The 13,239-nt window shown below is 42.7% G+C and overlaps 1 protein-coding gene across 9 annotated transcripts in view; it reads right to left on the bottom strand.

Annotated features, from left to right (window-relative positions):
• PTPRT (protein tyrosine phosphatase receptor type T) overlaps positions 1-13,239 on the bottom strand; it is a 431,612-nt gene that overhangs the window by 143,938 nt on the left and 274,435 nt on the right. For all 9 annotated transcript variants that reach the window (XM_032126644.1, XM_032126648.1, XM_032126650.1 and 6 more), the window contains exons 8-9: positions 11,512-11,808; positions 10,140-10,249 (exon numbers count right to left, since the gene is read on the bottom strand). In XM_032126644.1, the coding sequence (XP_031982535.1) occupies positions 10,140-10,249; positions 11,512-11,808 (407 nt within the window). The remainder of the gene's footprint in view (positions 1-10,139; positions 10,250-11,511; positions 11,809-13,239) is intronic.

The raw sequence follows: 13,239 nt of genomic DNA, 5'->3' as shown, positions 1-13,239 counted from the left end.
GTGATTTGTGTTCCTTTCCTCCTTGGTTTGCTGGGATGGGAGGGGATACCAGAAGCTCTTTTTGTGCCTGGAGCCAAACAAGGAATTAATTTGCCCAGCAGAGTGTGTGCTCTGGAGTGTAGGAACGTCAGGGGGACAATCCATTTCATGGTTCCATGAAGCTGATTGAAACATGATTACACAGCAAGCCAGGGGCTCTTTTCTGAGATTCCCCAATCGCCCGTGCTTCTTAGGAACAATTATTACTGCAGGTGACTTCAGATTGCAGATGGATTTAGGTTCAATCTTATCAGGGAGTTTCAGACGTTCTGGGGGAGGAGACTAAAGTTAATTGCACCAAGTATGACACAAAGCGAGTAATTTGAAGGAAGTTATCTTCTAATGACAGGAAAGAGTTGGTGAACAGGTTAGTGAATGATCCTGATCCTTCTCCAGTGCTGGAAAAGTAAAGAACTGAAGAATGTATTTTATGACCAGATGAATGGGGACATTTTCCATCTTGAAACTCAGTTTAAGCCAGGCGATTATTGCACTTACATCCTTCCCCAGCCCACTAAATTTCATCCAGGAAACGGGAGGAAGCAAAGGCCTTCCATTTTTCCATTCTTGTGCTACTTCTTTTGGGATAAGGTTAAGGCAGAGTTAATCAGCATTTGCAAGTTATATTTAAGGCTGGCAACACGTGAAAGACTAAAAGCCCTGCAGAATGAAGTCCTTTAATTGAGTCACAGCACAAGCCCAGCATGGCTGGTAGGAGTATAAAAAGACAGAGCGCAGCTATTCATTAGGAATGAATATGGAATTTAACCCAGGGAGACCCCGGGAATAAAAGAGGCCCATTTGCTCCCTGGCCTATTTACTGAGAGCCACGTAAACACGGGGGCAATTAAACCTGAATACAAACACAGACAGCACAGCCAAGGCAGGATACAACATGCTCCTGCACCCAGTTTTGCCCAGGACAAGGGACAGCAGGTCTGAGAAGCCTCCTCTGCTCTCCTTTTGCACTGACTCTTTCTTCCTGTTCATATTTCCCTGGGATGTTATTGCTTTTTGTTTTCTATAAACAAAGCCAAGTTTAATGTCTGTGAGAAAATGAGGAAGAATGGACTTGGTAGCAAAGCAATTGGGAGCGCCTCAGTAATGTATTCAGGCCATTAAGGATTTCATTAGGTTTACTAAAAGGTCATTAATGATAAAATATCTTCCTTTATTTTACCTACTTTCTAAACATTATAGTCTATTCTGCCATTCAAGCTTGCACCCCACTGACATTAATTAGCATGCTATATATTAAGGAGAGCTTTTAATGAGCTGTTATTTCATATGATTTTATTGGAGAGCCTCATTGTTCAGCTTAATAGCAGAAAATGACAACTATAGAAATTGCTTTGATAGGACTGCAGCATTGAGGTGGTTATTCAATCTCCATGCTTGCTCCTCAGTTACTCCTTGAGATGCTGAAAGCTCTGCCTGAAACACCTCACTGTGGTTTGCCATGGGTGCAGGGAAAGCTGTGGGCAAAGAACAAATCCCCAAACCACACAATGGGGTGTGACCAGCATCACACACAGCTTCTGTGTCTGCTGCACACCAGAAAGCAGCAGGAGCAAGGCCTACGTGTGGACAAAATGGTTTGGCCACATTTATAGATCAAATATCAGTCTTAGCTCTTGGTGTAGCTGACAGTTGTGAGATGGTGTAGTTTTAGTCACTTGAATTGTAAGCTATACATCTGTACTTTTTCTCCATGTGTCTGCCTCACAGAATGCTTTGGGTTGGATGGGACCTTAAAGATCATCCCATTCCAACTCCCTGCCACCTTCCACTAGGCCTGGTTGCTCCAGACCACATCCAAGCTCACCCTAAGCCACTTTTCCCAGTTTCAGACTGAAGCAGGTGAATTGAGAACGAAAGGAAATTTGTTCTCCCTGTGCTAAAGCCTTCATCCTTCTGGCAGCCATCCCACCCCCACTGCCAGCAATCCCACCTGGACAGCAGTGAGAGCAGGGATCAGGGAAATGTGGTAATCAACAGGGAAGAGAAATGGAGAAGGAAAAAAGGAGGCAAAGGACTCAAAGTGACAGAAATTGGTAAGCGAGCCGGGCACAGAAAACTAAACCCAAACCCATCCTGTCCACTGGATGGCAGGATCATAAAGACTGGCTCTAAGACACAAGCACAAAGGACAGCAACAAGGTGAATTTCCCAGAAGGAACCGTGCATCCACACACACATACTGCTTCTGAAGGTGATGCAAAGATCACCTTGACTGGCTTCTCCCCTGTTACAAAGTTCCTCAGTGGCATCCATTAACAGGATGAAGCCACCACCACAACTGAATTATTCAGTCATATATATTTTCTAAATTAAACAATACTGAAGATGAAACAGTGAGAAAAAAAACCCCAATAATCTAGGAAGGAAGTGTAAACATGCATCTGCAGTTTGCTTTCAACTTAGGTAACTGCTACATTCTGGTAAACAAAATACTGCAAGATGTGAAAATGGAGTTGTTAAAGAGCCTTGTAGTACTTTAACTGCACAGGTACGCTGCCACGTGAAAAGATGAGATGGAGGAAATGGGATTAAGGATCAGCTGTTCTCCTGGATGAGCAATACAGAGAAGAAAGAAGAATAGACTGAAAATGTATTTTTTGTCTGGGAAAAAAAAAGCTTGGAAGGCAGAAAGTCAAGATGCTGATGTATCTACAAAAGGATGCTTTAAAATTGAACTTCATTACAAGAAAGAATAAGTTAGAGGTTTTTTTCAGTTATAATTTATATTATTATTATTGGCTTAGAAAAAGCGCAACGTGCACACTAAAATAATTCAGCTCCTTAAAAAAAAACTGTTGTTGTAACCAAATGTCTTCTCATTTGCATGGGATTTATATCACTGCATTTCTATTGGCTTCAAAAGAACAATAAAAAGGTAATCAAAGAAATTGTTGTGCTCAAGGGACCACATTATGCTTTTATTTCTGAAAAGCTTGATCAAGCAATTTTTTTTTAAACACTTGATTCATTCTATTTATAGCACAAGTATGCTACTTACCTGGAGGTTGTCATGCATTTGAAAAACCCTGACGTCTGAGTTTCTCAGAAAAACTCTCTCATTTTCTCCCTAAGATGTTACTGGAAACTATAGGATTTTAAAAAGCATCATTAACAAATGCTCCCAAGTTAAGCACATCTTGCAAGTAACAGCAAGTGAGTAACACACAATTAAGAATCCTGTATAATTTAAAGAAGTTTGTTCAAAAGCTCTTTGCGGTGCTTGTTCAGAAAAGCATCCCTAATTAGGAAACCATTTAAACATTCCCTAAGCTTATAGTAACTGGGACGGGATGGAGAGGAACAGGAGCTATAAAATACAGCAGGCTCTTTCCAACAGGGAGTAACCCCTGAGTAAACCCCCAGCCTGCATCTGGAGCATGCTCCCTGCTGCTGTCCTCCTTAGCTGGAGGAGCAGGAGCAGCCAAGCAGAGCCATCACCCCGGGACGTGCCATGCAGACAGAGCCCAGCCTAATTCCTGTTAGCTCCCCACAGCAGCCTTAAGTCAACACAGCTCCAAGTAACCTCAGTCCTGCCACGGCATTTGATGTTTCTAAACGTGATGGGGAAAGAAAACCGTCCTGTTTCACCAAAACAGCAGCTGCATTTGTTGCCCTCCGTGTTACTGCACACAGGTAAATCGTGCTTTCCTTGCAGCATCAGGGGAGCCACCTTAAATGAACGCCCTGTGTGTGGCAGGGGGGTCACTCAAGCACATCCTCGAATTCTAGTGCTGACAGGGGAGCTTATAAATCCTATTAATTTATTAAAATTAATTAAACAGCATGGGGGGGGGGCAGGGAAAGCTCTCTGTGGGATGCCACTGGTTGTGGGGTGGGGGGAAAGATATTTCCTGTGACCTTGGGATCCTCAAATTTCACTGGAAAGCTGTCTGAGTCCTGCCTTGTTCCAGAAACAGAGCCACAGGATCTGTGACTAGCACAGCATCCCAAGCTACTGAGAGAGCGAGCAACACTCAGATTTATCATCCTTCTCAATTGCCAACAAATGATAATAAATCAGTGCAATCAGCACTGTTCATTTCCCATATTCTGGCCTGAATCTTTATGAGGTGGAGCCCAGAACACCGGCAGCATTTAACCAACCTGTTCACCAAGTGCTCAGTAAATACCACAGTCAGCAGGCATAAAATAAACAATTTCTCTTTAGCCAGCCCAGCCCTCTTCCAGGGCCCTTCTTCACTAAGAGCCATAAACTCCAGAACTAATTGAGCTGAGTAGATGTGAACAGCTTTCCTTACATGTCACTTAGAGGGTGACACAGCCTCCTGTAGGGCTGAGAGTTTCAAACTTCAACAGACGATATTTGGCCACACACTTCCGTTGCTAGTTTAGATTATTAAAGAAGTCTAATTCAATACAGCACAGATGCAGCAGACCCCTTATTCTTGATGCAATTGACTTTCATGGACTCTGGACAAACAATAGACTACATCTTAAAAATCTGGTGTCAGAGGCCAACAGCATTAGTGCTGTGGATGAACAGAGAGTAATTCCCAACAAGGTCCCTGCAGATGAGTGATAAAGCCAGACCCAACACCCCATCTTTAACTGATCATTGCCTGCATTTTGAACACTTGACAGCTCTCCAGGATGTTCTGCTCATGTTCAGCTAAATGCAGCCCCAGCTGTGTGTGGCACAGCCCAGTGCAGCGAGTTGAAGTGAGAAATCTCTGTCCCAGGAGCCTCCTGCATCCAAGGAATGCAATCGAGAAGCTGTAACATGATTGATTTTCATGGGAACATTCAAAGCCACTTCTCACTGAAGGCAATTTCTGAGAATTGTCATCTTTCCAGTATTTCGACTGTAGAGCTTTATATAAATTGGTCGCAAGATTTTGTGGTTTTTGCTTTCCTTCTTGTGGGAGCCATTTTTCACTCTTTGGAACCAAAAAAATCCCCCCAAACCCTTTAAATAAACAAACAAATGACTAAGCCGAACTGAGTTCCCAACCCTTGCAGCTTTTTTCTGGGCAACCCTTTTTTTTTGCAACACCTTTTAGCTGGAAAGATTTTAATCCTAAAAAAAATCAAGTTTCCTGAATAGCTTAGAAAAGGGCTATGAATAGAAATGGATGCATATCCCTGCATAGCTATCACACCAGATAATCCTGCTTTTTGTTATAATAAGCATGCACTTTCAGGGGTCAAGGGTGGAAGAAATTTGTTTCCGCCCTTTTATAAATACAGGCAATGCATCCCACAAATATTGACCTTATGCACGACACTCTAAAGAGGCAGTTTGCATGTAACAACCTCTCCTGCAGAGAAAAAGGGAGTGAGGTGATGGAGAAGGAATGACATATTGGCAACTGGAGAGATGAAGAAGGGCAGACTGCAATTTTACATGGTAACTAAGAGGATCTGTAGCCTCTGAAGTGCAATTTAAACTCAAATCCACTGGGATTAGATGCACTAGGCTCCAAGCATCCCATTAAAGATCTGAAACTGTGTATGAAAGTCCCTTGTATTATTGTTCCTGGCATCAAAATAGAGATTTATAGCGTTTCAGAAACAGTGACTGACAAAACTAGCTAGTTAGAAGCTGCAAACACATCCTTATTTTCCCCCCAAACCACCAGGGATTTAACAATCCTGAAGATGAGGACATAACTGATTACAGGACTGCACCTTACAATGTTTAAAAAGACAGTTTGCTGTTTCAACATTGCCTTTAGGCATGGCTCACTGAAAGGACTCCAACAGTCTGGGAGCCATTTTTCCAGCCAAGGAGCCGAATATTCGGGATCCACCCTTTAAATGCTGTTAGGATTGCAATAGCTCTAAGGATGCCTTCCCCCAGGCGATGTGACAGGTATTTCAGACAGCAAGGATAGGTGCTTGGTTTTTTTTCCTTCCTGTTTAAGGGTGAAATATTCTAAAACCTGACAATTCTGAGAAACAGAATACAAACAAAAAATTTTATTTGTGAAAGCAAAAGCCAGCATCACTTACTGAGTGCCCCGAAAGCTCTCAGCTGCCCAAAGGAACAGCAAAATGCAGATATAAATAAATTTTATTTACACTTTCTAGATGCAAATTTGCACAAAACATACATCTAGGACAGCCTCATGTCATCTAAAAGCAGAAGAATTTTAGTCCCAAAGCTGGTCCATGACCTTAAATGAGATTGCTTGCCCTTGCAGCCCAATGAGAGCATAAGTCTGTTTGATGGTAGTTTGACTTTACACACACTTAGGAAAAAATAAATTAAAAGGAATAAATCTTTGTTGCATGTCTTTGTACACAAAGGCTTTGAAGCTGAACTCCCACATGGTGTGAGGACAATGAGCAACATTTGTTTATCAGGGATTTTAAAGCAGAGCAGCTTTTCAGGACTGGTTAAAAAAAATGTAAAATAAAAATTTCAACAAGTTGTGGTGCTTTCAGTCTGCCAGGAGGCTGATTATGGGCAGGATTACTGAAATATTATTAAATTGTGCCACTCACAGGTTCCTCCTGGAGACAATAATAACAATAAAAGTGTAATAGTGCATCTTGCATGAGCATCACATGCAGAACCAACTGTGTGGAGCATTCTACCCAAACCAAGGTACCAGCAAAGCCCAGCTCCGCTGTTCAGCTGGCTGCCTGAGCACAGATTGATCTGCCTGCCCCCTGTAGGTACCTACACACCTTGAAGCCACCTGGGGACCTGTTAGAGGCTTTAAGCTTTCCCTCTGTTACTTCCAGCAGCAGCCGGTGCATCTCCTGACTGGCTTTCCTGATGGACAGACAGACTGACACCTCCTGTCTCACCACATGCCTGTGAGCTTTGCTGGGCTCCCCAGCACCCCAGAACAATCTGTGCCATCCTCCCTTTCTACCCAGCTCATATCCTAATCTTTCCAGCACTGATTAACTGAATTGTAATTCCCGGAGCTTTCCAAGTTGCCTTGAACAAGAGGTTTCTGCTCCCCAGAAACAGACTGCAATTAGAGAAGGATCTAGGCCTGCAATTACAAGGGATCTAAAAGGTCCCTCTGTTTAAAAATCGAGCTGTTTCTGTACCCAGTGAAACAATTAATTCTCAACTGAACACAGAGGGGGTTCAAACCACTTTTAAATGCAAAGCTCCTGCTTTGTTAAAAGGCTACAATGGCATTTTGAAGGAAAAGTATCCATCAGAAGAGACTTGCAGAAGTCAAAAAGGTTCATTAAGGTCCTTCCGTTTTGTTTAGGCTCTTTAGAAGTATTCAGTCCTTACAAAATTAGTGCTTCTGGCTGCCAAAAGACTTGCTGAAGGTTGTGCTGCTGAATCCCAGCCCAGTTGGCACCCAAGCAGTGGATATGAAAACTGCAACGGCAATTTGGGTTATAGGGACATCTGGCAGGGAGCTGCAAGGATGATTAGGGACCTGAGAAGAAAATCAGTCCCAAAGGGAAGCAAGTGGGATGTTAATAGAATAGACAGCGTGATTATTTCAGAGCGTTTTAAAAGCTTACAACAATTTTTTTTAAAACAGAATTAGAGGGAAAATACAATACCCAGATACAGTAAATCAGATTGTGATGGTGATGGTGAGGAGGGAACTATTTCCTAGGAGGAGAAGGTGGGGCTTTGTTTGTTTTTATTCGGAGGGTTTGTGCCCAGAGGGGTTCGAGAGACTTTCAGCTACACAATTCCCGAGTGTGAATTTAGCCAGCTACTTCCAGGTGTAATGCAGGACCTGACACCACTAACTCAAGCTCATAAAGTGGTACTACTTAATAAATACTTTGCAGGGAATTTTACTTTAATAAATGCTCACAGGCCTTTGTGTTTGTTTCTCCCTAATAACAGCAACACAATTGCAGAGCTTCCAGAGAGCTGCAAATTCACTGGAACATCACTGAATCTCCCAGGACAGAGCAGAATTCCCAGTGACACCAGTAACAGTGTACAGGAATTGTGTGGGTTCCATCTGCATGGATCCCCATGTTCCTAAAGGAGCAAACCACCCTGAGAGTACCCTGGCCATCTCTCCAGGTTATGTGCAACCTGGACGTATCTCCAGCTGATGGACTTGTCTCCGGGTTCCATGGACAGTGGAAAGGCTCTGTAGGAATTTTCATATGGAAGAAGGGACAGGAAAGGACAACATTTTCATTCGTGACAATCTCCAGGCACTCTGGCTCTCACAGTGTTTCTAGCACTGGGATGTTCATCCTTTTGGAGATGAGGGGGAATAGGAAAAGGAGGAAGAAGAGTTTGAATTCACCTTGACTTCTCTTTGTCTCCAGCTGCCAAATACGCAGAGAGTCATTATCAGAAAAGAAAAATTTGTTTGTGCCTCCGCTGAGACTTGAGCAATGATGTGACTTCAGGGGCAAAGGCACTGTCACAATGCATCACAACCCTGCAGGCAATAAAGTGTCTCATGCAGCTGCTCAGCCAGAAAAGCTACTCAGATTGCTGAAGTCCTTTCAACAAGCTGAGCCCAAGGCAATATTGTAGTAAGAGACTGCTTCTTTAAAAATTAAAAGGAGTTATTTCTGCATCATTTGCATCATTTGACTTGGGTTATTTTAAATACGTTCTATTGTAGGTCACCTATGTTGCCAGAAAAAAATGAACTCGTAACTGATTCTATTCGGGTTAATTCCTTTAAAATACACCCAGTTTTATTGCCTAATTCCTTACACAGACACCTTCAAAAACCATGAAATGATGAGGGTTAGTTCTGTTTTAGCACTGACAGATGATTTGCACCCTGCACATATTTCTGTAAGTGTCTCAACAGTGACCAACAATGACTCCACACTTAGTCAGGGATTTCAGCCCAGCTGAAATGACACTGAATTACCAAAAGAACTTCTGTTCATCTGTTCAGTGTTGCTGTGTCAAACTCAGTCTGGCCTTTGTGAGCCAAATGATGACCTAAAAGCGAAGTTCAAGGAGAAAGTTTCATCCGTTGCTCATGCTGTGATTTAAGATCTCAATGATGTTAAACCTGCTTCATTTTTTCCATTTGACTGTGACACAGAGAGCCAGTGCTAGCAAGGAGATCTGGGAGTGCCACGTCACAGGACATCCTGTCCCAAATGGAGAGACTGGATGGGAAGAGAAAACCCAGGGAGAACCTCATCGGTGGTGGGAGACCTGCTTTTTGCACCTGTGGCTTTTCTAAAGTGAGTTTGTACAAAAAGCACAAGAGAAAGTGAAATATTGCTTCTTACCCCTCTGTGTCAGAAAACGCTACACAAGCCACAGTGAGGAGTTTTATGTCACCATAAAAATAAAATTATGTTTCACTTTCTCTAATCTTACGGAGGTGAATGCTGAACCCATAAACTGACACATGCTCAGCCAGCACTGGTGCACCACTTTCTGCTATTGAATCCAAGCGCTTTTACCTTCTCTTGTAGGACTTCTATTTCACACAATCCCCTAAAGGGTTCCTCCTTTTGCATTTCTGTTCCACATAGTTGGGCGTACACGACATTATGGAGAGTTTCACCAGGAGCACATGACAGCAGTAACACGTCCTTACCTTCACAAGAAACACCACCTCTGATACACTCTGGGATCAAATTTAAACATTTCTTTCTCACCCAGCACAGGATGGTCAGTGATCATCCCATAACCTGCTCTACACTTTGTTTGGCATCAGGGAAGTTGTTGGGATGGACAAATGTATCACTGAAACGTTCAAAAAGAGCACTGTAAGATAAGATTTGATGTTTCCATTCTGCTGATATTGCCAGGAAGTGCTGTGACTGGTGGAAAGGCAAAAAGGAATCAGTTACAGAGTGTAGGTATAAAACCTAACAGTGTTTTACCTCAAGAAAGAAAAAAAGAAAGAAAACAGACCTTGGAGCTTCTGCAGAAGGAAAAAGGGCACCTGAGACACGGCAAAATGTGTGGCTCTCATTTTGCCGCAAATACTGGAAAGAAATCTTTCTCTTTCTTGAACTGGGAAACTTTTTTGGTAGAAGCAGACTATCTTGAAGATTCTTATCTATTTTAATCAGGCTTTTTATAGCACCTGCTGAGATGTCTCAGAGCTCAGGATTGGCTTAAACACACATGAAAAGGGCCCTGTGGCACGTATGCCTTGACAACAATCTGTTCTCCTCACCTCATAGAGTGTAATGATGCCATTTGTCTCATTTGGAGGCTTCCACTGAACGTAGATCTTCTCTTCAAAAGGTCCTCCTTGGATAGATTCCAAGGGAACAGGTCCAGGAACTGCAGGGAAAAAAACCAAAACAAACAACAAACTCTGTTAAAAACTACCCCCAGCTCCAGCTGCATGTGAGACACCAAAAGGCCACCAGACAGGAAGCTGAATATTAAAAATAAATAAAATTAAAAATTAAAATCCCTCAAGGCACTACCATTACCAAGCTACTATCAATATGAAAGGCTTATTTCTCAACTTTTGGTGCAAATAACAGTACCCTAATGTAACCACTAAGTGACAAATAAAATCAGAACCCATGAAAATATGACGCTAATTTCAGCATGATTTTATTCCAGTACAGCAGAGCAGCAGCAGGGAATTTAATCTGTCCTCCTCCCCCCACACAACAGCAGAACTCTCCACCTAAACAGCCAGACTGCACCTTGGCATGGAGATGCTGCTGGGCTGCACACCTTAATCAATAGGAAAGGCTGATTTGCTTAGTAAAGTAATGGTGCAGGATTTAAATTTCATTACAGCTACAAGGCCAGTTCAAAAATTCACCTACTCCAGCAAAATTTGAATGCTGTAGGAGATAACCAACTAAATGCACTCCCAAGCTTGTCTGATAAAAACCCTGCTCATTTTTTTGAAATGTTTGCCATCCTTTTGTGTCCTCCATGTAATTTATTATTGGGCTGGAAGAGCCACTTTCAGCTGAGAGAAACTTAGGACAGCAACTTCTACAGTCCAGGCAGAGGAATGTAGTCCTTGGTCTGAAACAGCTCAGGTGGGATAACAACACTTTGAAGCTTTCCATCAGTTCTTCCAGAAAACTGTTCTTTTATATCCACAGCTGTTCTTTTATATCCACAATTAATTTTGCTTCTGAGATCTCTATAAGATGTGATGTCCAGAAGATCAGTGTTAAGAAAAGCTACGCTCTGGAAAGGAAGGGATTATACCTTTTTTTGGGATGCCTTCTTCTGTGAAAGCACAAGAAAAATCAATAAATACTAGGATTGCATTTGCCCATATGATAGAGGAAGCTGCTGGGTGGTTCAGAACACAAAGAATCAAACCTACAGCTCTTTAATAGCTGCTCAGACTGGTGTTTGTCATGCCCAAGCACTTCAGGGATCTTTGCCCTTTCAGGAACGTGGCTGTGAAGTGGAAATCATTTAAACCTACAAGTTTTACACTCAAAACAGACACACTGTGCAGAGAAGATACGCAAGTCTTGTGCGACAGGGGGTTACGTTGTTATTTACAACTGAAATATGAGTCTTCCCTCAAAACCCAACCACCCAACCCCACGACAACTCACCATCCTCCTCAGTCTGCACCACCAGCTCCTCGCTTTCCATTTTGCCCTCGGGGTTGGAGAGGGCCAACCTCAGCCTGATGGTCATGAAGGGCCGGAGCCCTCGCAGGGTGTAATGAGAAGAAGTTTGGATGAGTTCCTCTGCCTCGAATTTCTGCTGGTTGAAGACGTACTGGTAGTGGACAGTGAGGTTGTAGCTGTGGCACCGCGTCACGGCGTAGCCAAAGGGCTCCCACTGCAGCGTCAGCTGCCGCGAGCGGATGTCAACCACCTCCACGTTCTGCGGCCCGTGCACGGGATCTGGGAAGCAGGAGAAGAAATAGAAATAGAATTTGATGTTTAAACAAGGTGGCCATCCATTAATGCGCTTCCTCCCGTGTCTCCAGTGTCCCAGCAGTGCACAGTTCTGGGTGTTCTTGTCTGTGGAATGTATGAAGTAATACGGAAATAAGCGTCAGATCCACAACTGCGTTCTGGCTCCTGAGAGTTTTGCCTGGAAATGTTCTGCCGTGAGGACCTGAACAGTGGTCATGCTCCTGATTCCTGTGAGACCTCACTGAATCCAACAGTGGTGACTAGATTCCATCAGGTAAGGGGTGGGGAAGTTGCTCTTTCTTCATTTTTACAAAAAAAATTTTAAAAATAATAGTAGTTGATGGCCTACTTGACAGTGCTTAATAACCTTGGTGAGTCCTGCCTTAAGTGATGCAAACACACAGGAAATGGTCCCCGGGGAAGAAATGAACTCAAGTCTCTCAGCTTTGAATTCAACTCCATGGCCCCTACACCCTCCTGCCACCTCCACACCCATTGTGCTCACACTGAAGCCCCAGGGTGGAAGAATCAAGACTAAGGGACCAACTGCTGGACTTCCAACATCCCAGTGTCCCCTCATCTGTCAAACTCTTGGATGTTCTGGCAATGGGGTGTACAAGCAGATCCTGCCACTCCTGGAGTAAGTTTTCTGAGTCATCTCAACCTTGTGCCAATAAAACTTTAATTTCAGATCATCTCCATGCCTTGGTCCCATCAAAGTTTCTTTGCTCTTTATTATTCTTTCTACAGTATCTGAGGTACACTTTGAATATTCATGTGGAGGAATCATTTTCACCTGCTGTTCCTTAATTTAACAGCCTAACTCAAATGCGCTGACTACACTCTGCCCTTTATATAAAATATAAATGCATGTGTCACTAGACGTGTAGATATAAAGAATGAAGGATGAGTGAGTAAAATCAGTGTTTGAGATAAGTCAGATCATAAAAATTCCACAGATGTTGGTTTGTTTATCTGACATTTCTTCAACTTGTATTTGCTCTTTCGCTCAATATATATCTGAACAAGGTAATCAGAAAATACGTAATTTCATATAAAGTTTCTTAACTTATAGCACAATTCAGGGTTCTGCCCACTTCTCATATTCTCTCACGACTTCAACCTATTAAAAAAAAATGTTTTCATGGGAACAAAAACGTTGGAAGGACTTCTGAATACCAGTCACACTCCTTTGAGAGATAATTAAAGTGGGAAAAAACCCTTCTAGTAATTCTTGAAAGTAAAGCATGTACCAGCCACTGACTTCAGTCTACTCAAGCATAAGCAGAAAATACATTTTAACAACCTGCATATTCTGTATCACTGCTAAAAATCCCCTAAGGACTGGCAATGGGAAAGTATTCTGCATCTTTATATAGATACACACGTGTGCAGACTCTTTGGAAACAGGATGGA

This window comes from Corvus moneduloides, chromosome 17 (assembly GCF_009650955.1).
Source record: "Corvus moneduloides isolate bCorMon1 chromosome 17, bCorMon1.pri, whole genome shotgun sequence".
Taxonomy (NCBI): domain Eukaryota; kingdom Metazoa; phylum Chordata; class Aves; order Passeriformes; family Corvidae; genus Corvus; species Corvus moneduloides.
The sequence above is the reverse complement of the archived record's forward strand: the minus strand, read 5'-3'. Positions and strand labels throughout refer to the sequence as shown.